Raw genomic sequence first — 26,263 nt, forward strand, 5'->3', positions numbered from 1 at the left:
AGGTTGTTTTACACGGAAAGTTTCCTTCGTAAGGTCAAGGTCTAAGACAAGTAGGGAGAGTGGGATCGTAGGAAAGTAGGAAGATCGTGTATCTAAATCATGGGAAGGTCCAGGTTATGGGTTGGAAAAGGAATTGGTGGTGCTTCATGAGAAGTAGATAGTGTTTGGAGTAAGGTGGGGTGTGATGTCAGACTTCAGGAATTGGTTAAGTAGCTTGTTAGGCCTGCATAAAATCCTCTCACTCCTCTTGACCTACAAGCCTACAAGGTTTAGAGGGGATTTGAGGAAAAAATGTTTTCACATAGAAAGCGGTGAGGGTCTGGACTGCACTACCTGGGAGGGTAGGTGACGCAGAAGACCTCATAATCTTTAAAAAGTACTTTGATGAGCACTTGAAGTTTCATAACATTCAAGGCACTGAGTCTCATCGGGAAAGTAGGACTAGCAGAGGCAGTAGTATATTTTTGGTGGTACAGATTTGATGGGCCAAAGGGCCTCTCTGCACTGCATGATTTTATGATTCTACAAGCAGTGCTATAAAAACACTTAGCTCATTGTCATTGTTTCAGCTCGTTTTAGTTGTTGTATTCCCTGAGACAGGGGACACTTGGTCAATGTGACTCAAGTAGAATGACTGTTCAAATGAAAGCATGTAGCCTATGATTGTACTGAGATGACAAACTTGCCTCCTGTCAGCAGGATGGCCATGCAGCCATTGTCCTGCCTCTGTTAAAGTAGAGAGGATTTAACATGGGTTGGGTTTATATTTCAAATTTCTTTCATTTCTATTCCTGACACAATCCTGATTCCAACGTTTTTGATGGTTGGATAATTGTTCAAATTACAATATTAATATTTTAAAATATTTGCATTAATTATCTCATTCTTTATAATTAAATTCTGTTTTGAGTTCTAAGTTGAACGCAAAAGTGTGCAACAAATGCTGATGTTATATTCCCAATGCAACATATGCACAAATACAGATTGATTTCTTTATGGAAATGAGACCCATCAAATGTGTAAGCAGTAACAGGGTAGCTAGATGGTTTCAATTTGAATGAATTTGACTTGCAAATGATTTTGTAAATTTTAATAGTTCACATATCTATTCAAACACTATGAGTAGTTAATTACTTCATAATTTCTTCTGGCAGTTTGTGTTCAATTTTGTTTTTACAATTATATTTAGATTCAATTCTATCTGGAGTCTCAAGCCTTAGTTCTAACACTTTTCACCTTAGGGAACGCCATGCAAGAGCATTTAAAATAATGAGTCATTATTTAGCGCAGTATTTCTCAACCCTTCATGTCAGTTGCTGTGTTAGTATATTTTCCATTTCAAGTTCTATATAAAAGTTACGTCTACTGCCCATTTTAGTTTAAAACCAATTCCTTGTTCCCCCAGCTAGACATGGCAGCATTGGTGTGATGAGCTCTAAAAGAATACAAAAGGCAACACTGAGCTCTAGCTTCCTGGATCAGAGAGGAGCACTTTGTTGTGGAATGGTTACACTTACACCTGAGCACAAGTATAAAAACTGACAGGATGCCCATTAAAATGGACAAATTTTGGCTCATCTAGATTAACGAGATCCCCCAGCAGTTTCTCACATATCTTCTCCAGTGGAGGTATTCATGCACATAGCATAGGAATACTGCAAGTTATACTAGAACCAACACATTGTTTGCAATCAACTAACTTCACTTCTGAGCCATAACATATATCTCAACCTAAATTCACCAAAACGTCCGGAGTCATTCAAGCACTGGCCCAGGAACAAACCATTATTATCCATCCAGTTGAGGAGGAACCGGTGGAAGATTTCACTGGATTTTACAGTTTGACAGAACAAAAAACAAAGAGAGAATCAAGTGAGATTTCTTATGTTGGCATAAGAGAACTGTTTAACACTGTCAGTTTAGGGGAGGTCAAAGTCTTCATAGAACTGATGAAAATTTTCAATCATCTGTCTTCTAAAACAGACTGTCAATGCTAGTGACATAATGCTGAATGAGCAGAAGCTCTGAGTCTGAAACAATTTACTTTCACTGTCAATCAACCACAGCAGCTGACTGAAGATGCCCAGCCTAATCAACAATTTGAGAGAGATAGTCTGTATATGATGCTGTGGGAGCAAGATCACTGTCTACACATTCAGGGCACAGTCAAGAATCTCTGGGGTCCAAGCATCCATGCTACTGCAAGGAAGAGATTACCTCTTCCATTTAGAAAATTATAAACTGATTCAGAAATCCAGGATACTACAAGAAAGTACCTATTTCAACAGAGCAGGTGCTTGCCAGGAAAAGAAATTCCAGAGATTATGAATCCTCCAGGTAACATTATGTGTTACCAACCACAAAAGATCTGAGAGACAGAGAACAGATTCTCCAGTGAATAAATGATCCACAGATCAAAACTAGGATCAACAGTCCTTAAACAAGAGACCTAGCATTCTTCCAAGGATGGTGACAGGTTTTCTATTCTAGGTTTTGGAGGATTCAGATGTATCCCTGCCAACTCCCCAATGGCCAAGTCATTATACCTGACCAAATGTAGTTATACTTATTGCTATTTTGTAATAAATCTTGTTACCTAAGAACAGTGCCTCTTCTGTAGTTATTTTGCAGCACTTTTCAACTTGTGCCACGTCAAGGTGAGCAGTGTGCTGTGAAACTCTCAGCTGCACTGCATTGCATAGTGCCTTCTTATCGCATGCATATGTGGAGAATCAGCGCCTGTGCATGTGCAGGACTGAACATTTGAAATGAGAAGAAACTGCACATATGCAATAAAGAGGCATACATTGAAACAGCTGTCGAACTGGCCTGTCTGCCTGGATGTGCTTCCACTTTAGCATAGATTTTAAAGTGAATATTTTTGGAATTTCTTTACTTATACTACCTATCTACTTCTTGGAGTATAAGAAGAAATGGGTAAGTTTATTGTCAAAAGAGGCGATTCCTCTGCTGGTTCAGTCAGTGAAAAATCTGAACTCAAAGGAAAAAAAGAACTTCAGGGACAGTAGAGGATGTGGAGCTGCCCGTGTTGGACTGGGGTGTACAAAGTCAGAAGTCACATGACACCAGGATATACACCAACAGGTTTATAATCATAAGCCTTCGGAATGCTGCTCCTTCACCTGATGAAGTGGAGGGAAATATACAGGCATAGGATTTATAGGCTGAGAGATCAAAAGATAGTATGAATGCTGTGAGTGGAGTCATTCTTTGACTTGCTATTCAGCTGTAGACACTTTACTCACACTCTGATGCTTTTGATCACCTGCAGAGACTTGTTATTCGGTCTGTTGACACTCCATTCATGCTATTTGTATTATCTTTTGATCTCTCCGCCTATAAATGCTGTGTCTGTGTGCTTTCCTCCTGATGAAGGAACAGCGGTCTGAAAGCTTGTGATTTCAAATAAAACTGTTGGACTATAACCTGGTGCAGTGTGATTTCTGATAGTGACAGTAAAATGAGAGTTATCTGGCCTCCTACTGTACCTCAGTCTAGATCCCATTCCCTTGCTAAATTAATTTAACATCCTCTCACAAGGATGTTAGTCCCATTCTAGTTCTGGTACAGTATGCCAGACTGTACAGGTCTCGCCTTCCCGAGTAACAAACCTGGTGATCCAGGAATGTTCTGCTCTCCCTGCTGTTCCAACTCTTCAGCCACACATGGATCTGTTCCAAGATCATTTTCCTAGGGCCAAGACAAGGGATGCTTGGTGGTAGTGGACTATTTGAAACAACCCTTACCCAGTACCACAAATAGTGGATGTGTTTAAAAGACACAAGTTACTAGGATGATCCTCTGGGAAAAACCACATCATGGGGTAATAAGTTTTGAAACTCAGTCTTAATGTACATATTAGTATTGTTTAGCTTGATAATGATTGACTGGTGGACAGGGCTGTTCAGGTGCTTGAGTGACAATCGATTGTACTGGTATTATTATTTTACAATAACATAGGAATAAGAATAAGCCAATTAACTACTTGCGCCTATTCCACCATTTAGTTAGATCGTGCTCGTCTGTACCATCACTTCATTTACCTTACTTTATTTCATACTGCTGAGATTTGAGATACTAATAAGTTGTTGATTCTTTTATTAACCATAGCCTCATCCACAAGGAATGGCACCCAGAATGTTTAAAGCATTAATTGGAAAAGGACATCCAGAATTTTCATCAAATCGGCAGCAGGACGCATTAGAATTCTTTTTGCACTTGATCAACCTTATAAATGTAAGTCACTGAAAAGCAATAATTGTTTATAATCTTCTCAGTTTCAAATGTTGATTCCAGTAGGTTTCAGGTGGATGCTGCCAGGTCTTTTCTTGATGGTTAACTTTAGTTAACAAACGGATCTATAACTAGATCATACAACATGCTAACTTTTATCTATACCACATAGTTTTGCTATGTTCTCAGTTTTGACATAATGTTCATCTTGATCCTTTCCTCCATGAAATCTTCTGGAAACTAGACTCAACTAAACTTTCAATCTCATATAATATGTGATTCATCTATTCCACATTGTTCTCACCGAGTCGTCAGTTCTTTCGGGAAGCACATACAAATGACCAACATTATGATTTAAAATAAACTTTCAAAAATGCTTCTTTATTTTGACAAAACATGTAATTTTAATGGAACACTATGTAGAAAGAGTGTAAGCATTTTCTTTAAAAAGAAAAAAAATATTGTATGTATGTAAATGCATAATAATGTCAATCTATTTGAATAAACCAAGCGTGCTTCAATGACCATACTGGATTCTTTCAGGTTGTTTTGTGATATGAGATGGCTCAGGAACATTGGGTCACCTCTGAAAAGTTTAACCAGTCAGTCTGCATACAATCCAGGCAGACCTTTTGCAGTGATTGGAACCAAGTGGACCTTGTTAACTACAAGATAGTTGATTGGAGGTGTTAACCTGGGCCAATCAGGAAAAAAAACCAGGAGATTAGAATCTCCTCAGTTGAGGACTGACTCTGAAAAAAAGTCTGTTTGTGTATATCTCCTCAGTTCAGGGAACTGACTCTGTGCTGGATGGTGCCACAGTTAATGTGTTACTGCTGATACTCTTGTTTTTTGGAGGAGGAGAGTTTTTTTTTTTCCTCTCCTTTGAAAAAAATAATTAGAAGAGTGGACCTTGCCCCTGTGAGTTAACTGCACCTTTTGCAATGAACTGTATCCCTGTGAGTGGAAAAGAAATGTATAACTGGGAGATTAGAGCCTCCTCAGTTGAGGACTGACCTGAGCTGGCTGGCCATAGCCAGTGTACTGTGCACTAATAAATAAATAGAGGATGACCTGGTGACAGGACACCAGTCTTTGTGAAATTATTTCATCTTTATACCCTTGCAGTGCTGGTCTTTTCAGTATTACCATTCTGTTTGTTATTTAGAAGATTATTAGATTAGATTTCCAACAGTATGGAAACAGGCCCTTTGGCCCAATAAGTCCACACCAACCCTCCAAAGAAGAATCCCCCCAGACACATTTCACTCTGACTAATGCACCTAACACAATGGGCAACTTAGCATGGCCAATTCACCTCACCTGCCCATCTCTGGATTCTGGGATGAAACCGGAGCCCCCGGAGGAAACCCACGCAGACATGGGGAGAATGTGCAAACTCCTCACAGACAGTTGCCCGAGGCGGGAATTTAACCTGGGTCCCTGGCGCTGTGAGGCAGCTAACCACTGAGCAACCATACCATTCACGGGTATTTTACTTTCCAAAATGTTCATCTAAGTTTTCTTTTAAGAAGTGAATCTAAGTAGTTAACAATAAATTTATTTGAGGGACATGGATTACTTAAGCAAATAAGTGGGGATTCTGGCTATTCATGCCTGAATAGTTTAAGTTCTTTGAAAGAATATGTCATAGTTGTTGTTGAGTTTGATTTTCACAAGGGATTTGATAAAGTATTGTATACCAGAATTGTTATAAAATAGAAGCACATTAAAGGAATGATGGTAACTAGGCTGAATGCTTACTGAAAGTATGGAGACAGAGAGATTTGATGAATGGATGTTTTTCTGGCTAGAGAATGTAGCAGGATTGAAAGATCAGAATAAAGGGTGCAAATTTAAGACTGAGTAAAGGAGGGATTTCTTGTCACAGAGGGTTCTTGGAACTTCTTGCTACAGAGAGCTGTGGAGACAGAGTTCTTGTGTATGTTTAAAACTGAGATAGATAGACTCATGATCAGTAGGAGAATCGAGGGTTATAAGGAAAATGCAGGACGATGGGTGTGAGGCATATCGGATCACCTGTTTAGTGCATTAATGACCTAGATTTGGGTATAAGGAATTAAATTTGAAATTTGCTAATGATATAAAACCTGACATCTTAGAAAACAGAGAAATAGTAGTAGACTTCAGGTGAACGTGGGTAGACAGGTGAAAAAGTTGATAAGAGGAGGGCTGCTGGCACCTTGTGAAAAGGCAATTATGGATGTGCAAGAAATGCTGTGAAGACAGTGACTCCCACATCATAAGATTGAATGAAAAGTGCAAAATTAGGAAGGACAAAATTGGAAAGCTATAAGTTCTAAATGATGCCATATTGAAGACAATGCAAGAGAAGGCTGCATATTCATGAATCTTTGAAGGTGAAAAGTTGACAATGTAGTTATGAAAGACAAGAGATGCTTCATTTTATAAATAGGGATTATTGAATACAAAACAAGTAAATCATGATCTTTACAAATTAGGGATTAGGCTTCAGTTTGTCTAATGTGTATTATTCTTTTCAGTATACTTTAGAAAGGAACTTAGTGTCTTGGAGAGGCTGCAGAAGAGGTTTACCAGTCTGATATCAGAGAGAAAGGACTTCAAATATGTGGAGATATTGGAGCAGCTGGGATTGTTCTCCTGTGAGCAGAGAATGATAAGTGTAGTCCTAGCAGAGATGCTCAAAATGAGGAGTGTTTTGATGAACAAGTAAGAAAAGATTGTGTCCTCTGGCAAATGTGTCAATAACCAGCGGTCATACATTTTAAGTAATTGATGAGCAAACAAGAGGGACAATTAAGAGTATTCATTTTCCATAAATGGTTGTTAAGATCTGGAATGTGCCAGTGAAGTGGTAGTGGAAACAGATCCTATTGGAAGATTCAAAATGAATTAAAAGTCTACTTAAAAGGAGAGTCATGGGGAGAAAGTTGAGCTGTAAGACCAAATTGATCAACTGTTTCAAAGAGCTGGTATGGCATGAAAGACTTCCTGTGCTTCAAGATTTTAAGATTTTATTTTTAACAATATCAGTATTGTTTGAATTAAGAATCTTCCTCCATTATAATCTGCTGCTGATTCTTATGAAATTAAAATCTATTAAATTCAATGCTCTTATGATTTGTTTTTTGCATCCCAGAGAAACAACAATGGCTCAGATGATCCCAGTGAAGTCTTTCGTTTTATGGTAGAAGACCGGGTCCAGTGTTGCCAGTCCAGGAAAGTCAAGTACAAGCAGAGAGTGGATTACATCATGCAACTTCCTATTGTCATAGAGGCTGCTAGTAATAAAGGTATATATTACATATTTTCATGCTTATGTCCAACTTAGGGGAGCCGACGAGGAAACTACATGGAGTATAAATAATTTAAGAGTTCTCTACTCACTAAACTCACAGTGCCAAAGGAATTTCTAACTACAGCATTTTGCTTTTGAAAAGATTTAGGACAAAATAATTATGATTATATTTTTAAAAGGATATTTAACAATATAAAACTGGAATAATTTTGAAATGATGGTTTTTAATTGATTTTTTAAGAAGTATGAATATTTGTTTTGTCGTGATTGATTTATACAAAATACATGGATTTTTTTCTACTTACTCAAAATAACTTTTTTACGATAACCTGTTCCAGCTTAAAAGTAACTGTTGAATATTGTGTAAATTGTGTACTGCAGTCATTATGTGATGGTGATTTGCAGTGATACTTGAGTGATTAAAATATTGGAAATCATATGTTAAGTTAAAGACAACTTAAAGAATTACAAAAAAACTCCCATATAAATGACTGCCCTTTCTGCCAGTACGTTTTCCTCCTGTTTGTGTTGTACCTGGATTCCTCCCTTTTGAGTTGCAGAATCCAGTTGAGTAGTCAGTATGTGAACATGGCAGTAGCTGAACCCTTTTTGTAATTTAGAACACTTTAGGGAACCGGGTCACAACTTTTATCGGACAAACATTCAGTTTGGTGGGAGAATTCATTTAGATTAGATTCCCTACAGTGTGGAAACAGGCCCTTCGGCCAACAAGTCCACACCGACCCTCCAAAGAAGAACCCACCCAGACCCATTTCTCTCTGACTAATGCACCTAACACTATGAGCAATTGATATGGGCCAATTCACCTGACCTGCACATCTTTTGGACTGTGGGAGGAAACCGGAGCACCTAGAGGAAACCCACGCAGACACTGCAAGAATGTGCAAACTCCACACAGACAGTTGCCCGAGGCTGGAATCAAACCCGGTTCCCTGGCATTGTGAGGCAGCAGTGCTAACCACTGAGCCACAGTGCTGCCCTAAGTCAGAGTATTTGCGAGGTTCATGTGTGAAGAATGCTGCACTGGGTTACAATAATAGTTGAAGATTCCTTTACTTTGAGATACTAGACTAGACATTTTGGCTTTCAGTCTATATCCTAAAATCTAAGGGAATACCTCTAATTCACATTCTTTGTGAATTTTTATGCATGTAGTTTTTCAGTACAAATTTAAAAATTGATTATGCTGTTCTCCAGAGGAGCTTTTAGCATATGAATTAAGGAGGAGAGAGGCTGAGATAGCAAAGAGACCTTTACGAGAAGTTGTCCGTGCCAAGGTTCCATTTAGTGCCTGCCTTCAAGCTTTTCAAGAGCCAGAAAACGTCACTGACTTCTGGAGCAGTGCACTCCAAGCAAAGTCAGCAGCAGTAAAGTAAGTGGAATTTTGGAAAATATTATTCTTGGTACTCACTTATTAAGTGAGATATCTGCGGTGCTGAAGACAGTAAAATAATGCATTCACTTATCATACTAGTACATGAACAGCATAAATGTTTCCCAGATCTTTCCCAATAGGCAATTGCAATATCAAATAATTCCTGCAGTTTGATTTGAGTGTAACACAGTATTGATGAAGATTGTAGGTATTGTTCCTCTGAACTTTATAATAACTAGCTGAAACAGATGAGCTCTGTTGTTGTTTGTCCAAATATCTTGTTTCATCCAGAAATTAGGAGAGCCAAGGCTTAGAGGATGACACTGAGCTGAAAATGTGTTGCTGGAAAAGCGCAGCAGGTCAGGCAACATCCAAGGAACAGGAGAATCGACGTTTCGGGCATAAGCCCTTCTTCAGGAATGAGGAAAGTGTGTCCAGCAGGCTAAGATCTTAGCCAGTTCAGCTGCCAGTTCAGGAGAAAAATCATAGCATACATAAATTCTGAAACTGAAAACAACTTCATTAGCAGTATGAGGTCACAATTTAGGAAACTGCTTGAAATCATCATAATAGCGCTACATTATCTGAGCACAGGTATTCCTTTGGTAGAAGGGCCCATTGTAATGTTTATTAAAAGACAATATCACTGGAAGTCACAGGTGTGGGATGATGACCACTGACTTGAATAGTTTTATGCACCTAGTTTGGTCTACAGGTGAGCATGACAAATCATAAGAACACACTTTGTCACATCTGTTTACATGATAGGGGATCAGTGACTTAAAAGGAATAAATTGGAACAACACACTGATAATTTTCTCTTGCAGCTTTTGTTCCTCAGATACAATGATCTGTTTCACATTTTTATGTCATATAGACAATTTCATTGTAATGTTAAACAAAAACTGAAAGAATTGCGGATGCTGTAAATCAGAAAAAAAAACCAGAAGTTGCTGGAAGAGCTCAGCAAGTCTGGCAGCATCTGTGAAGAGAAATCAATGGGTTCCAAGGAAGGGTCATCTATCTGAAACGTTAACTTTGATTTCTCTTTACAGGTGGTGCCCGATCTGCTGAGCTTTTCCAGCAACTTTTGTTTTTGTTAATTATAATGTTGAAACTCTCATCTGCTTTACCTTGAAGGATTGTATTGGGGAGAAAGTGAGGTCTGCAGATGCTGGAGATCAGAGCTGAAAATGTGTTGCTGGAAAAGCGCAGCAGGTCAGGAAGCATCCAAGGAGCAGGAGAATTGACATTTCGGGCATAAGCCCTTCTTCAGGAAGAAGGGCTTATGTCCGAAACGTCGATTAGATTAGATTACATTAGATTAGATTAGATTACATTACATTACAGTGTGGAAACAGGCCCTTTGGCCCAACAAGTCCACACCGACCCGCCGAAGCGTAACCCACCCATACCCCTACATTTACCCCTTACCTAACACTACGGGCAATTTAGCATGGCCAATTCACCTGACCTGCACATCTTTGGACTGTGGGAGGAAACCGGAGCACTCCTGCTCCTTGGATGCTGCTTGACCTGCTGCGCTTTTCCAGCAACACATTTTCAGGATTGTATTGGGATCAACTAGTATCAACTAGTATTGTTTAGCCAATGAACATTGAATTACTTGGATCAGGAAGGTTTCTAGTCAACTGAGCTTTTTGCATCATTCTACCTATGCACTAAATCCTCAAGTTTCCATCAATTTCAAATGGATAATGATAGCGAATGCTTTCTAATGTCATTTAAGATGAATTAACTTTATAAAATAGACTCTGCTGTTGTGAGCATGTGTAAAACCAAAATAAGTTGTTCCAAACTACTTCAATGTAATTTTTCAACCATTACTTTAGCCTGATTTTCTGAATATTATTTAATCAGTTCCTGTTTAAACTTGGACAAATATTGAACTTTAACCGCATCATATTCATGGTTTGTGCAAAGTAGGAAATTTGGATTAAAAATGATATCCAAATTTATATACCAAGTATCACAAAAGAATTTTGTTTTATTGTGTTCTGCAATTTAAAAAATTATAGATAAACACATACTGACATTTATACTTAACTTTTTGTTTACAGAACAATCCATTTTGCTTCATTTCCTGAATATTTGGTTATTCAACTAAAGAAATTCACTTTCGGTGTAGACTGGGTACCAAAGAAATTAGGTAAGCTCCTAGAAGCCTGTTCTAAATTTAACAATTTAGTACATTATATACATATTTTATAAAGATGCTAATTGTACTTAAATAAATACAAAAGTGGAGCATCCCTGATTGCTAAGTGAATGAACATACTGCACATTGTAGAACTACACTAGGTCCTGACAAGTTGGGTCATTGCATTTGTAATTGCTTTCACTGTCCAGCCGTGTAGTTTCAGAGGTCATTTAAGAGCCATTCATGATGCTGTAGGTCTGAAATCCTGACTTGTTCTTGCAAATCACTATCCAATAATGCATACCAAACTCTATTATATTTTAGACGTCTCCATAGATATGCCAGATCTCCTGGATATCTCCCACTTGAAGGCAACAGGTTTACAGCCTGGAGAAGAGGAACTGCCTGATATTTCCCCACCCATCATCATGCCTGATCAACCCAAAGGTAATAAAGAAGACAACGGCGTCTGTCTTTGGAGTATAGAGGGTTAGAGAACATTTCTTCTCACCCAGTCGTGGACGTTGAACAAGAAACATGATACATCAGAGGCATGAAGGTGTCAGGAGAGCTAGTTGTCAGCTAGGGTTGTCATCAGAGTATGTATGGGAATTGATTTCATGTTTTAAAATCATGACAGAGTATGTAGATGAGTTGGGAAGAGTTAACAGGAGGAAAACCCATTGCAGGAGGTTTTTTGGTTATAATTAGATAGATAAGAATGGAACCAGGTGCATGTAGTTCTATCTAGGTGAACAACAATGGAGTCGCATTGGAGAATGTCCTGGTTAATCATGTCAATAGCTGCAGTCAAGCTGATTAGTGATAGTTTGCTTTTATTACACTTGCATTGGATGTAATTTCTGCCATTGCTACCAGCTGATTTTGTTACGATGGCAGGGATGGAGACTTGACTGGAGGGAGTTCTAGGAAAGAATGACAAAGAGATAGGAATGATAAAAAAAATCTCAAGGATCTTGGATGGGAAGAAAGCTTGGAGGTAGCATGATATTAACAAGGATGGAAATGTTAAAAAATTTATTTAAGGCGAGGAATTATGATGATTTGAAGGAGAGGGACAACAGCTGAAGAGAGAGCTCTTAATATCAGCTAACTTGGGAGTCAGGAAGAGAAATAGGGTATTTTAGGAGTTTAGCAGAAGTAGAAGGGAGAAAGAGAGCATGTGCCTGATGGACACGATGAACTTGGAGAGTAACCATACTCAATTCAGCATGAGGTGAAATAGATGGTAATTACAGATGATGCAAATTCAAGGCTGGGGACATTTAGAGAAGTCTGTCCCAGTAGGCTGGGGCAGAGAGTGTAGTAGCAGAGGCAACTTATTGAATAGTGCCAGTCCTGGTGACAAAACTAATCATGAGCTCCTCATACTTGGTGGAAACAGAGGAGCAAGGTTTAAGAAGATTGTTTGCAATTGAGAAAAAGAGCCACACTTACCTTCCACAGTGATCCTGGAAAGGTTTTGGCAGATGAAAGCGAAAACTTGATATTGTTTTGTGATTCAGCACTGCTGGGGTTGAATGGGCAAGTCAGTTGTTCATCATAAATCTGGAACCTTTGGACTTAATATGAATAAGACTGCATGATCTTGAAAAGTTGATTGTGGTTCACAATTAAATATTGAATTTATAAAAAATAAAAGCCAAGCCATTAATGTATGATTTTATTTCATCTATTCAGAGAAAAAGTGCAGTGTTTTCATGAGCACAGAAATAATCCATTCTATTTTTCATCTTAGTTCCTGCCAAAAACCTGTTTTAATTGTCAATTATAATCAATATTTGTGGCTTAGTTGATGATTTTTTTTCAGTCGTGTTTGTTTCTTTTCCTTTTGTCTTTTCGGCTTCATTTCAGCCATTTTCTTTTTGAAACATTCTAATTTATTTGAAATTGCAAAGTGGTTGAAAGATTTGTGACAGATTTTTTTTTTCTTTACTTAAATATTAGGACCAGAAATTTTACATTCTCCATCTAGCGTTTTAACAGAGTGAACTCAAGCTAGTTGGAATTTTTAATGTGGTCATGTGAACATTGCAATTAAATTTTTAAAAATTTTGATATATTCTCCCTGGAGACAGTCACAAGTTTGATTGCCCATTTAGAGTCATAGAGTCCTAGAAATGTACAGCACGGAAACAGACCCTTCGGTCCAACTCATCCATGCCGACCAGATATCCCAATCTAATCTAGTCCCACCTGCCAGCATCCATCCCATATCCCTCCAAACCCTTCCTATTCATATACCCATTAGGATGCCTTTCAAATGTTGCAATTGTACTAGCCCCCACCACTTCCTCTCGCAGATTATTACATACACTTACGACCCTCTGAATGAAAAAGTTGCCTCTTAGGTCTCTTTTATATCTTTCCCCTCCCACCCTAAACCTATGCCCTTTAGTTCTGGACTCCCCCACCCAAGGGAAAAGACTTTGTCTATTTATCCTATCCATGACCCTCACAATTTTATAAACCTCTACGAGGTCACCCCTCAGCCTCCGACGCTCCATGGAAAGCAGAGCCAGCCTATTCAACCTCTTCCTTTAGCTCAAATCCTCCAACCCTGGCAACATCTTTGCAAATCTTTTCTGAGCCTTTTCAAATTTCACAACATCTTTTCGAAAGGAGGGAGACCAGAATTGCATGCAATATTTCAAAAGTGGCCTAACCAATGTCCTGTACAGCCGCAACATGACCTCCCAACTCCTGTACTCAATACTCTGACCAATAAAGGAAAGCATACCAAACGCCTTCTTCACTATCCTATCTGCCTGCGACTCCACTTTCAACAAGCTATGAACCTGCACTCCAAGGTCTCTTTGTTCAGCAACACTCCCTAGGACCTTACCATTAAGTGTATAAGTCCTGCTAAGATTTGCTTTCCCAAAATGCGGCACCTCGCATTTATCTGAATTAAACTTCATCTGCCACTTCTCAGCCCATTGGCCCATCTGGTCAAGATCCCATTGGCATCTGAGGTAACCTTTTTCATTGTCCACTACACCTCCAATTTTGGTGTCATCTGCAAACTTACTAACTATACCTCTTATGCTCACATACAAATCATTTATATAAATTACAAAATGCAGTGGACCCAGCACTGATCCTTGTGGCACTCCACTGGTCACAGGCCTCCAGTCTGAAAAACAACCCTCCACCACCACCCTCTGTCTTCTACCTTTGAGCCAGTTCTGTATCCAAATGGCTGGTTCTTCCTGTATTCCATGAGATCAATCCTTGCTAACCAGTTTTCCATGGGGAACCTTGTCAAAAGCCTTACTGAAGTCCATATAGATCACATCCACTGCTGTACCCTCATCAATCCTCTTTGCAAGTATATTGGTTTATACTTCTTAATGTTAGCTGTGTTGTTAGAGAAACACAAAGTGACCACATGGTAATTCTTAAATTCCATGACATGTAGAAAGGCACCACAAATTGAAAATTAAAACAGGTTTTTGGCAGGAACTAAGATGAAAATAGAATGGATTATTTCTGTGCTCATGAAAACACTGCACTTTTTCTCTGAATAGATGGAATAAAATCATACTGACCAAACTTTGGAACTGATTTTAAGAGAATAATTATGTAACTATATAACTTGACCCTCCACTTTTTAAATCTTCTTGGATATAAGGAGAAAGAGGCAGTTTTGTTTTAGGATTATGACATAGCTCTGAGGCAGCTACGAGATTTTGTTTTTCTTTGCAAGTCCTCTGCTCGCCTGTCTTTTTCTCTCACTGTCATTTCACAGTGAGTCGGTCCTAATCTCTATTAATGTACCTGTTGCAGTGATATTGAAAAAAAGGCAGAGGTAGAGAACATTGTTCCTTCTGGGAAGAGTCACCTTGAGAATCAATTATTGGACTGGGGATTAGGCCTAAATATCTCAGGAATAGATCTCTGTGAAACCTCACGGCGTGACTTCTGCAACTCTCCTCATACCTCTAATTTACTTAAGCTCTAAACTATCTAATGTTCTTCTACCTGTGTCCTGGCCAGCATTAAGTCCTGTTCATCTCTTCCTCAATCCTCAAGAATCTCCAAAACACTGAGAAAGAATACATCATTTTATACCCCGCATTGCCATTTAAAAATCCATTCCTGGCTTTGTCCAACATTTTTTATTGCACCTTTTCTAGCCGAATGTCCTAGCCATCAGCCATACTGTGATCTCTCTGCATCCTTTCTTCCTCCTTGATAACTAGGGCCTTCGTCCATGTTGGCCTTAATTCTTGGCACTCTCTCCAAAAACCCTGTGCTTTGCTACTTCTCTTTCTCATTTTCCTTTCAACATTTATACCTCATATATTGTTTATTGCCTTCTCTTCGAACTAGTCTGTTGTTCAATATCTGTTTCTACTTTCTGAAGCACTTTTCTACATGTTCTACAGTACAGGAAAATCCTAGATTCACTTTTTAATGTTTGCAGAGTTGAATCAGTTGGAGTTAGGCATCAGTTTGGTCTGCAGTGTCATTTGACTGGTCATGAGGGACGTTTGCCAGCAGTTGTTGATCCTGCTGTTAAGGAATGAGATCTTCTTGTGGTGACATTGTTAAGACAGGATTAGTTTGAAGTTGGTGTCACTTTTCATGAGGACTTGTGAATTACCTTGTGCCTCTGCACTCCAAAGGTCAGTGTCTTTGAAGGAAATGAAAGAAGGAGATTAAAACCCATGAAAAAGAAGGTAAAATAATTATCTGTTTTTATCTTTCAGGCAGTCTGCTGAACCATTTCATGGAGTGTATGTATCAGTTTCTGTCTTGTATTTGAGAAATTGTTGCTTGTCGTTTTTAATTTAACCTGTTAACAGATTGTTCGCTGCTTTAACCCTTATACTTCAATTTTCATGAAAACTGTCTTCATTTTTCACATTGAAAGATATTCCCTTGGATATGTGATATGCTTTATGCCTCATATATAAAAAATACTGTCACTTCATTGTTAGTTTGCTAACACTACTGCTAATTTGATTAAAGCTTTCATTACAATACTAATGAGAAATGTTAAAAATCACACAACACCAGGTTGTAGTCCAACAGGTTTAATTGGAAGCACACTAGCTTTCGGAGCGTCGCTCCTTCATCAGATGATAGTGGAGGGCTCGATCGTAACACAGAATATATAGCGAAAATTTGCAGTGTGATGTAACTGAAATTATGCATTGAAAAATTGATTGTCTGTTAAGCCTTTCATCTGTTAGAATACAGTGATAGTTTCACTTCTTTCTTGCAGAGTTACATTGCACTTTGCTCAAAAACTGCATATATTCATGTAGAACTCTGAGTTCAAAAACTGCATGAATTTATATAAAACTCTGTTATCTCACTTTTTAGATTAGAATCAATCTAAACATCAGGTCATAGACAGAGAACACAGGGGGCTAACATCTTCAACATATTGTCTAGCTATCACCCATTGTTAACAGCTAACCCGAGAATGCAACTTTTAAAAAAAAGGTTTTGTGATTTACACATGAAAGAAGTGAAACTATCACTGTATTCTAACAGATGAAAGGCTTAATAGACAATCAATTTTTCAATGTATAATTTCAGTTACATCACACTGCAAATTTTTGCTATAAATTCTGTGTTACGATCGAGCCCTCCACTATCACCTGATGAAGGAGTGTCGCTCCGAAAGCTAGTGTGCTTCCAATTAAACCTGTTGGACTACAACCTGGTGTTGTGTGATTTTTAACTTTGTACACCCCAGTCCAACACCGGCATCTCCAAATAATGAGAAACGTATATAACTTATACGTTTTTCTCTGAATGTAATTCCACTCTGGGTATAATTTGTGGACTACTGATCCTAACAGTGCATATTATCTGGTTTATTAATGTGTATTGTCTACAAATAATCAAAGAATTTTCCAAGCAATGTGATTCAATACCATGTGGAGAGATTCTTACTTACATATGCAGATATTGGACCTGTGGCTATTTGCTATATTGACACATTGTGCATTCTCTGAAAGCATTGTATTTACCATGATGGTCACTGTCTGTTTTTGTTCCTTTTCCTGCAGCTCCTGAAATTGATGAATCGGCAGTGATGCAGCTGGCTGAGATGGGTTTTCCGCTTGAGGCGTGTCGCAAAGCAGTCTACTACACAGGAAACCTGGGGGCTGAGTTGGCCTTTAACTGGATCATAGCACACATGGAGGAACCTGGTAAGCTTAGAAACCAGACAGCCAATACGTGAGCATAAATCCTTCTGGGTTTTTGATGAAGCATTCAATAATAAATTCAATTTACAGTTTACCCTGAAGTGCATAGCTTTACTGTTAGACCTTTCCTGTTCAGGGAGTATTCACAGCTGCAAAGGATGAAAAACAGTATGAAGTATCCAGATGTCTTTTCTGAAAGAAGAAGTATGGATATACATATCTGTCTCTCTTGCTGACTGGAGGAAAGTTTGGCTTCCCATGATTTTAATCTGGCTAGTTCCTCCAAGAGATTTTACTCTTTGGATCTGGCTCCATCTTTTAAATTATAGCTGTATGGTATGTGAAAGGATTTCTACAAAACAGCAAAGTGAAGCTCAAATTGTCACCCTTTTCAGTTACTGAGGCTGTCTTTGTAATATATATCTGTGCAAAGCTATTATTCGCTTAGCAGATAGACTCTGTACCACTCAAATTATAGACTTCACAAGTGATGCCAGACACTGTAATCAATAAGTATGTCTATGTTTTGTTGTTTGTCTGTTAGATTTTGCTGAACCACTATTACCAACAGGATATAATGATGTTAGTCATAGTGAAGTTGGCCTAGCAGGAGGGGCCTCTTCAACGGAAAACCAGCCACCAGAAGAAATTGTTGCCATCATTACGTCAATGGGATTTCCCAGGAACAAGGCCATTCATGCACTGAAAGCAACTGTAAGTCTGAATTTGTTATATGTTCATAGCAAAATTGGTGTCAGTCCTTTCTTTTTAATATGTAATCTGGGATAGCTGTGGCTAAACTGTTAAATGTTCCACAAATCACAAAAAACAAAGGGCTGAATTTTTTAGGTGAGAGGACAGAATAGGCATTGTTCACACCTCCCTGCCATGACAAAAGCTGGTGACAAACTGACTGACATTTTTTAAAAAAAGGCTGCCCTACAGCAGTAATAGACTGTTGGCACTGTAAGTAAGGAGAGAGTCGGATATCTGCCCTCAGTGTGAGGGAAGCCCACCTTTGAGAGCTGACAGCCAATCAGACTGGTTGGAATCTTTGGCAGTGTCAGTAGCTCCATAGTTCAGTGTTAGCTACTAATGAGCATGAATAGTTCCTTTCACCATTCACAGTGGACAGCATTTGATGGTGCTCAGTGAGCCCATGCTTGCAAACCTATAAACACAGTGTCTAACATTAGATGTGATTCTGATATTGGACAGCATGTACTGAATAATCCTGACTGTACTAAGAATTATGCTTGAAAACAATTTAACATAATCAGTTGAGCTTACTGTGTGATTCATTTCTGCATGATTAAATCTACATACATTACCATACACTTCCTTCACAGGCAAAATCAGTATACCCATGTATTGCACCAATTTTCATTGAGGAAACTGTAATGGAGACTGTCAGTCCTTCCTGAATTCCCTGTGGTAACACCCTGACCAATCAGATCTACTGCTTTTACCCAGTCAGATCTACCTGGCCGGTCTGAGGTTCCTTTCAGCTGAGATTAACAATTATCAGTTCCTGTTGCATCGCCATGCCAATCATGATCCACTTAATCAGCATCCTGTTGTCATGCTGTATAAATTTTGTTTCACTTCATGGCAGATGGTGGAATTTGAATTCAATAAAAGTTTAGAATTAAGAGTCTGATGATGACTAGGAACTGATGTCAATTGTCAGAAAAACACACGTGGTTCATAAATGTTCCTTGGGGATGGAAACTACTGTCCTTACCTCGTGACCCCAGACTCATAGCAACGTGGTTGATTCTCAAATGCCTATTGAGCAATTGGGTATAATTTAATAAATGCTGCCCATGGATTTTTTTTTTAAAATAACATATGGGATCAAGGCAGTTCTTATAGATTTCTCAGCAATTCCCCAAGATGTCAATGACACAGTGTGTCATCAAATCTCATAAAACTTTGCGAGGAATAACAATAATTTATTTTTGCTGATCTGGCCTTGAAACTCTCTCTGAAGTGACTCTGTTGAGGACTCCCTCATTGACAGCTCCTGTTATCGATCACTCCCTAACCCAATATGCACCACCCAATCCCAATCCCATCCCCACCCCACCCTTCCTTGATCTGAACTTCCCTGGAGTCTGGTAAACATTCATTATCATAACTCTTTGCCAACAGCTAACCTTGGTGAGCCAAAAATACCTTTTTCCCTGAGTCTAATCTTGCATCTAGCAAATATTGTTGTGAGGTTTTCACCCTGACTCTGTGTTGCACTGAAGTGTTTTGGTCACAGCCTTCCCACAACCCACCGCCAGTGACCATCTTACTTTTTAAGCTTCCTGGGACGTCTGAATCCTGATTCTAACACTGAACTGCCTACTAATCTCTGTAAATTCTTCCTGAGTCTGGATAGTGTAATCCAGCTACTTTTTGATTTCTAACTGAGACCCTCTCGAGACTATGGGAGTTGTGTTACCTTCCAAGTTGCACAGCCAACTGCAGCATTCCTAATATGGAGGCTACACCTCTTTCTCTCTCTCCTTTTCCTACTCGCTTACAGCCTGTAATCTTTAAATTCCTTTTCAGCGGCCCCAAAATTGTCCTCAGTGATCTATCTAAAACATTGTAATAAATCCTTCTCCTATTGCTGACAGAATTCAGTGTCACCACCTAGCACCGTTGGGACTGAGTGTGCTCAAAATGTTATAAATCACAAATAGCTGGCTTCCCCAGTACAATTAAACACAAGATATGGATTACATCACAAAGTAAACATAGAACATTACAATGCAGTACATGCCTTTCAGCCCTCGATGTTGCACTGACCTGTGGAACCAATCTGAAGCCCATCTATCCTACACTATTTCATTTTCATCCATCAGGCAAACCTTATTTAGCAACTGCCTCTGTAAATTAGTGGTTGCAAGTCATCTTCTTTTGTAATGTGCCTTTGTAAAGAAGGGATGAAAAGGAGTGCAGTTGTTAACATAGTGGTTAATCCCAAGAAGTTCCGTGGTGCAGGATTCTGTGCTCTGTGGGTTGTTCACGGGGATGCATGTGGACATAAACAACAGCTATAGATAGAAGGCATTCAACTCAGTGAAAGCTGCTCTTTGTTCTGTCTGAAACCTGCTGGTCTTCCAGTCCAAAGAGCTGCCTGTGACTGACTGACTGACTGCAGACAGCCACTTTCCAAGGTCTAGGACAACCTGCTGAGGTATGCTGTAAAATTCAGGGCTGCCACAGGAAAGGCCACCAGCTAAGACCTTTCAGCCAATACAATGAGGGGCTGGAAACTGGGTAAAACCCCTAATCTGTGTGGTTGGCATGTTCTAAATCTTGTAAACTGTTAGCTGTAGTTGTAAATGTAATGAGTAACAGACCAGAAGAGACTGATTTTGTTTGCATCATATATGATGTCAACTTTGACTAGTTATGAAGTTACTCTTCTATAACTTTTACAAGTATATTTTTGGGAATAAAAGTAATTGAATCCAAAATCTCAGCCACACATAATTGACTTAAGTGAAATGTGAACCATTCCTAGAAGATCCTATGTTTCCTGAAATCAATGGTGCATTTAAAATAATTATTCACGCCCTATTAGTAGTGTTGTCATATTCAGTGACTGAAAGTATTACAAAATATTGTAAAGGCTGGAAATTTGGAATGAAAGGAGAATATGAAACAGCTGCAGACCTGCAGCATCTATTGGGAGTGTTTTGCAGGACACAGAACAGTACAGCACAGTACAGGCCCTTCAGCCCTCGATGTTGTGCCTACTCCAAGATCAGAGAGTAGACCTTTCCCAGCTCATAAAATGGCATGGTATTAGTTAAGAAAATATGACAAGATTAGAAAAATGTGATTGTTGACATCAAGGAAAACTTTATGAATTTCCAAACAAGCTTTTTACATTAAAATGAGAATCTCAGCTCTGAGTGGTGAGGGACTTATTTGAAGGTATAAATATCTGATTATTTTTGCCCCATTAATATGGAAGTTGCTAGTTTTCAATAAATTGGAGGGAAATTAGATAGTGACAATTCCTGACATGAAAAATCTGATTGGCTACCTGGGTCCTCCAGGCATCCATCTTCGCCAGCATCTGCCAACATCTTGGGGATGCTCAATGGACTATGATCTCCAGCCCCCCAGTCCACAGAGGTTGGCATTGGGCATGCACTCGTGTCACCACATCAAGACTCATCTCTTACTCATTTGAAATACAGATTAGCACTTCAATACTGCATTTTGTAACTTAAGATATAAAGCTGCTGCAAGGCTATTTTGCATAAAGGGACAGGCACACATCTTGTGTATTGGTGCATGCCTGGGCTCTTGTTTTCTTAGTGCTCACTGTCTTGTCTTTCCTTTTTGCGTATTGCAGCCTCATTCAGAACATACAGGCTGACAGTAGTTTTGTCTTGTTTTGCCTTTGAGCACAGTTGCAATGCCAGTAGCTTGCCATGTTTTCCAACAATGATCAGTAAAAAGTGGGCGTATTACTGTATGGGCCTATGCCACATCAGGGTCATACCCACACCATGTGCCAGCAACTTACGCAGCAAGCATACTGAATGTGCGATCCTTTATGCACGCCCGGACTCTCAGCCACACCGCACGCTGCCATCGAAGCGGCTGCGGGGGGGGGACGAGACTGTCACACACCTCCTTCTGGAATGTGCCTATGCAAAAGAAATCTGGAGAGGAATGCAGTGGTGTTTGTCGAGGTTCGTCCCGAGCAGCGCCGTGACGCGGGACTCCGTGCTCTACGGCCTGTTCCCCGGGACGCACACCGAGACCAACATCAACTGTACCTGGAGGATCATCAACTCGGTGAAGGACGCTCTCTGGGCGGTCCGAAACCTGCTGATCTTCCAGCTGAAGGAGTTGACCCCGACTGAGTGTTGCAGACTGGCACATTCCAAGGTCCAGGACTACGTGTTGAGGGACGCGCTGAAGCTTGGGGCAGCTGCCGCCAAGGCGCGGTGGGGAAAGACCACTATGTAAAGTCTGCCTGGCTAACGAAGAACAGGGGGGCCATGCAGTCATTTGGGCTCTGCTGACGCCTCAGCTAATTATATGGGCATATGATTGAAAAATGTACAGACCTGTATAAAAATGATAAATTCTGATCTCTGTATGTACATGTTTACATATGTATGGCATGACCAACTGTACAGACCATCAAATTATTTTATAAATAAAGTATATTTTGAAATTAAAAAAAAATACTGAATGTGCTGTAGCTAAATAGCATCTGGAAGTCTAAGGGGAATAGTCGTTAGTTAGGGAATCACCCAGTATATGTCCATGGGTTTGGATGTGTTCAGTTGGATGATTGGGAGCCAGAGTCGGAGGGTCTATACTATTACAGTCCAGGGAGTGGGCCACTGTTGTCTGGCAGTTCCAGTGCAACCGGCTGGGGCTTAGTAGTGAGTCAGTCGGGATCTGCAATGAGACAAAAGAAGGAATCCAGTAGGATGAAAGTTGCTTGCAAAGCTACCAGTGCTAGAGCATGGGGGAGAAAGCTATTGATGTCTTGGTGAGTGAGTAGAATGCACAGAGGGCAGGAAGGATTGGGGAATGGGCTGAGTGAGACCCATTGAGGGAAGATGCTGCAACAACAGTGAGAGTGGTAGATTATGAAGAGGTAAGCTGAATTAGAGTGGGTATAAGGTGGCAGGGAGAAGATGGTAAATCTTACCCTTGCAGAATGCAGCAGATCATTTAATTTTCTTCCTACAATGCTGACCATGTACCTGGGCCGTGGCCACTGCTCTGACCTGGTTCGCAGCCTCTGGTGGCGTGGCCTCCTTTGCTGATCCATAGGAAAGCAGACAGTCCTCCTCTCCAACACCCTGTCCACCAGAACCTCCAGTTACCTGTCAGCAAATCGGTATGCCAAACCACCCTCTGTCAGCCATCTCCAGGGCAATTCCTCTGAAACAACACTGTGTAAAGGGCTGTTCCTGGCAGGCAGTGTTTGAACTGGTGTACAGATGGGAGTTAAATATGGCCCTGGTGGCTGAAATCCTGGATAGGCCCAACAATAGCGAGCAAATACGGCTGAAATCCTGGAAAGGCTCAACAATAGCGAGCAAATCCGGCACTGGTGAATGCACAATAGTGTAAATACACCACATAGAGATATGGTATCCACATGAAGTTGGCAGTGGAGAATTGTGTGAAATAGCTCACCAGAACTCATGGAGAGAAACCCTCCATGAAACTCCCCAAAATTGACTGTTAGCAGATTGTTGTAAAATTCCGCTCATAATTAATGTTTCCAGTCAATGGCCATTCATTAGAACTGCATATTTCCCTCATTTTCTCTTTTATAATTGATAAAAACTGGTTGAAAACTTAAATATGGCTGATAGAAGAGCTTCTTGAAAAGGATATGTATAGGTAAAATCCTTATCAAAAATCCTGAACAAATCAGCTTTCTGAATTGTGAATGACTTCTTTGAGGCCTTTGGTAGTGGCAACTGGCTAATATCATTCGTCCAATGATGGTGACTTTGAATGATATAAATGGTGGGGCCCTATTTTTGTGTGTGATTTTCTGGTGCCTTTTCAATTTGATGATGTAATAGATGCTTTGTAGTTTTAGTGGGACATGATAGATTTAATCATGAAAGTAAATTTCATCAGTCCCTGGCTGTTTTTGTAGAATAACAATCTGGAGAGAGCATTGGACTGGATCTTCACACATGCAAACAATGAGGATGAGAACGAGACAGCCTCGGATATTGATACACAGTCACAAATTGAAACAAATGCAGAAACAGAACCAGTAGGGCCCAGAATCAAGGATGGACCTGGAAGTAAGTCAACAGACCTGCATTTAACACATGCTGCCAGCTTGCAAAGATAAATTTGCTTCCTTGGCTTAATTTTGTAATAAAAAAACATGAATTCAACTACAATATAGTTAATTACCAGCACAAGTGTATATTATTTATTTACATAATGCTGATTTCCTACATTTGTTAAATATGTTTAGGGACATTAACATTTAAAAGGAAATCCAAACACCTTGGCTTGAACCTTCTAATTTGGTTTGGAATCCCTCTTTTTGACCTGGGTCAGACAAAAAAAAATTACCTACTTACCTTCCCAGGATATTTTGGGCCTGACCTTTGCTATGGGATCCATCTTCACAGACAGTCCCGAAAGTCAGAATGGATCTTTGTAAAAGCTACATCCCCTTTTCACAATGTTGCTTTTCCAGTTAAAAAAAAAACACTGATTTTAAATGTTCCAAAGTCTCTTTGACAGCTACTGAGAGATGGTAAGTGTGTAACAGTATGGAGCTGGGTGATAGGAAGTGAGTAAAGGTTTAGTGTGGCAGCTGGGTGTGTAAAGGTGTTGGGTGGCAAGTGGGTGAGAAGGGGCAAGTAATCGATGCAGATGACCGGTAACTGGGTGAGAGATGCAGGAGGCTGATAAATGAAAGGGTAGGTTGGATCAAGTATTGAGGGAAGTGGTGAGTTGCTTGGGGGCTTCGTGAAGGGGCAGTCAGATATCAGAGGTGGGGTTGATTTTAGTGTTCAGCTGATGCCAGTGTGTGTAGCTGGGTCCACTGGGGAGTCGTGGATGGGGTGGGGTCAGTGTTATAGTTAGCTAGAGGTTAGAACAGACTTTGATTCTTCTAACATTTTCTGGATAACTATGTATGCATGTCAGAAATCTCCTGCAAATCTCTGACGCTAACATGGAACTGAGACTTTTTTGATTGGTTTCAGACACTGGGTAGCTGTCATTGAAAGTTCCAGCTTCTTGGGCAATTACTATATAGTTACTGTCTCAGCCTTTGAGACGCCATGGTACACATCTTGCCTGAGTATGTTTCGGTTCCAGCCATCTGGAGACTGAAGATATGGGCACCTGTTTTAACCAATAGAACAATTTCACAAAATTTCACATTTGTTATAAGACAAAGCAATTAATCTAAAAGTCAGCTTGCCGACAGTCCAGAGCAAGCCATGTTTCATGGAGATGGGTGAAGCTTAGGACATTCTTTGTGTTCAGCTGTTCTGGGTATTTGCTAAGAGAGTTAGTTACAGAGAGGACTTTATGTGGTTGGCAACTCATTAAGGGAAAGGGTTAAAGAAAAAGCACTAGTTTCATCATTGACAATGTAGAATGCAGATGAGGTTTAATCTCAGTTCCAGTTTTGTGAGGGACTGGAAGCTAGAAGATTGTCTACTTTAATGCTAGTGGACAGTCAGCCTCACAGTATCCAATTGCAAAAGAAAGCAGCCAACCAAATTAGCTGGAAAATTTGGGAAAATAAAGGGACTGAGGCATCCACCATTAAGAGACTGTAAGGGTAGTTTTACTTCTGAAAATAGCGAGAGCTGAGGAAAATATGAACCTTAAACTAGATACAGAGGAACCTCGATTATCCAAATATCAATTATCCAAATATCAGATTATCCGAAGGAAATCTTAAGGTCCCTATAGAAACATTACATCCAAGAGCTATTTCAACCCTGATCGTGTCTTTTGTTTACAATGATTAAAAATGATCTCGGCTCACTGAAATGCTGCTGAGAACAGTCCTGGATCTCGATGGATTCCCAGGCACCGTCTCCAAATGACTGACCTCCCACTCTCCCTCTCTCCCACCCTCCCTCTATCTCCCCACACTTTCCCTGAAGTTCTACACAGGCGTGAACCCTAAACCCCCCCTCCCGCTTCCCCAAATATTCTCTCTAACATTGCCCTGTACAGGGCAAAGGTGAAACTTGTCAAAGAATTTTGTCTGCATGTGGGTTTATGTGCGCGTGCACTATTTTGAGATTTACCCCACGAAGACAGCAGCAGTCTTACTCTTGGTGTCCAGTCTGGCTGCCCCGGTGGGGATGGGTGGCTGACAGGTACAGGGGGACACAGGGGCCAGAGCGGCCGGCGGATGGGGGCAGACGGGGGTGCTGACAGAAGTCACTGCTGGTGGGGGGATGGGGGGGGTA

The 26,263-nt window shown here is 40.0% G+C and overlaps 1 protein-coding gene across 2 annotated transcripts in view; it reads left to right on the top strand.

Moving 5' to 3' along the window:
- Positions 1 to 26,263, top strand: part of usp13 (ubiquitin specific peptidase 13) — a 105,619-nt gene that overhangs the window by 76,574 nt on the left and 2,782 nt on the right. For both annotated transcript variants that reach the window (XM_043702239.1, XM_043702240.1), the window contains exons 11-19: positions 4,132 to 4,257; positions 7,397 to 7,550; positions 8,774 to 8,948; positions 11,033 to 11,121; positions 11,437 to 11,559; positions 15,849 to 15,875; positions 17,163 to 17,306; positions 17,848 to 18,017; positions 23,959 to 24,112. In XM_043702239.1, the coding sequence (XP_043558174.1) occupies positions 4,132 to 4,257; positions 7,397 to 7,550; positions 8,774 to 8,948; positions 11,033 to 11,121; positions 11,437 to 11,559; positions 15,849 to 15,875; positions 17,163 to 17,306; positions 17,848 to 18,017; positions 23,959 to 24,112 (1,162 nt within the window). The remainder of the gene's footprint in view (positions 1 to 4,131; positions 4,258 to 7,396; positions 7,551 to 8,773; positions 8,949 to 11,032; positions 11,122 to 11,436; positions 11,560 to 15,848; positions 15,876 to 17,162; positions 17,307 to 17,847; positions 18,018 to 23,958; positions 24,113 to 26,263) is intronic.

Source organism: Chiloscyllium plagiosum, chromosome 13, assembly GCF_004010195.1.
Source record: "Chiloscyllium plagiosum isolate BGI_BamShark_2017 chromosome 13, ASM401019v2, whole genome shotgun sequence".
NCBI classification, from domain to species: domain Eukaryota; kingdom Metazoa; phylum Chordata; class Chondrichthyes; order Orectolobiformes; family Hemiscylliidae; genus Chiloscyllium; species Chiloscyllium plagiosum.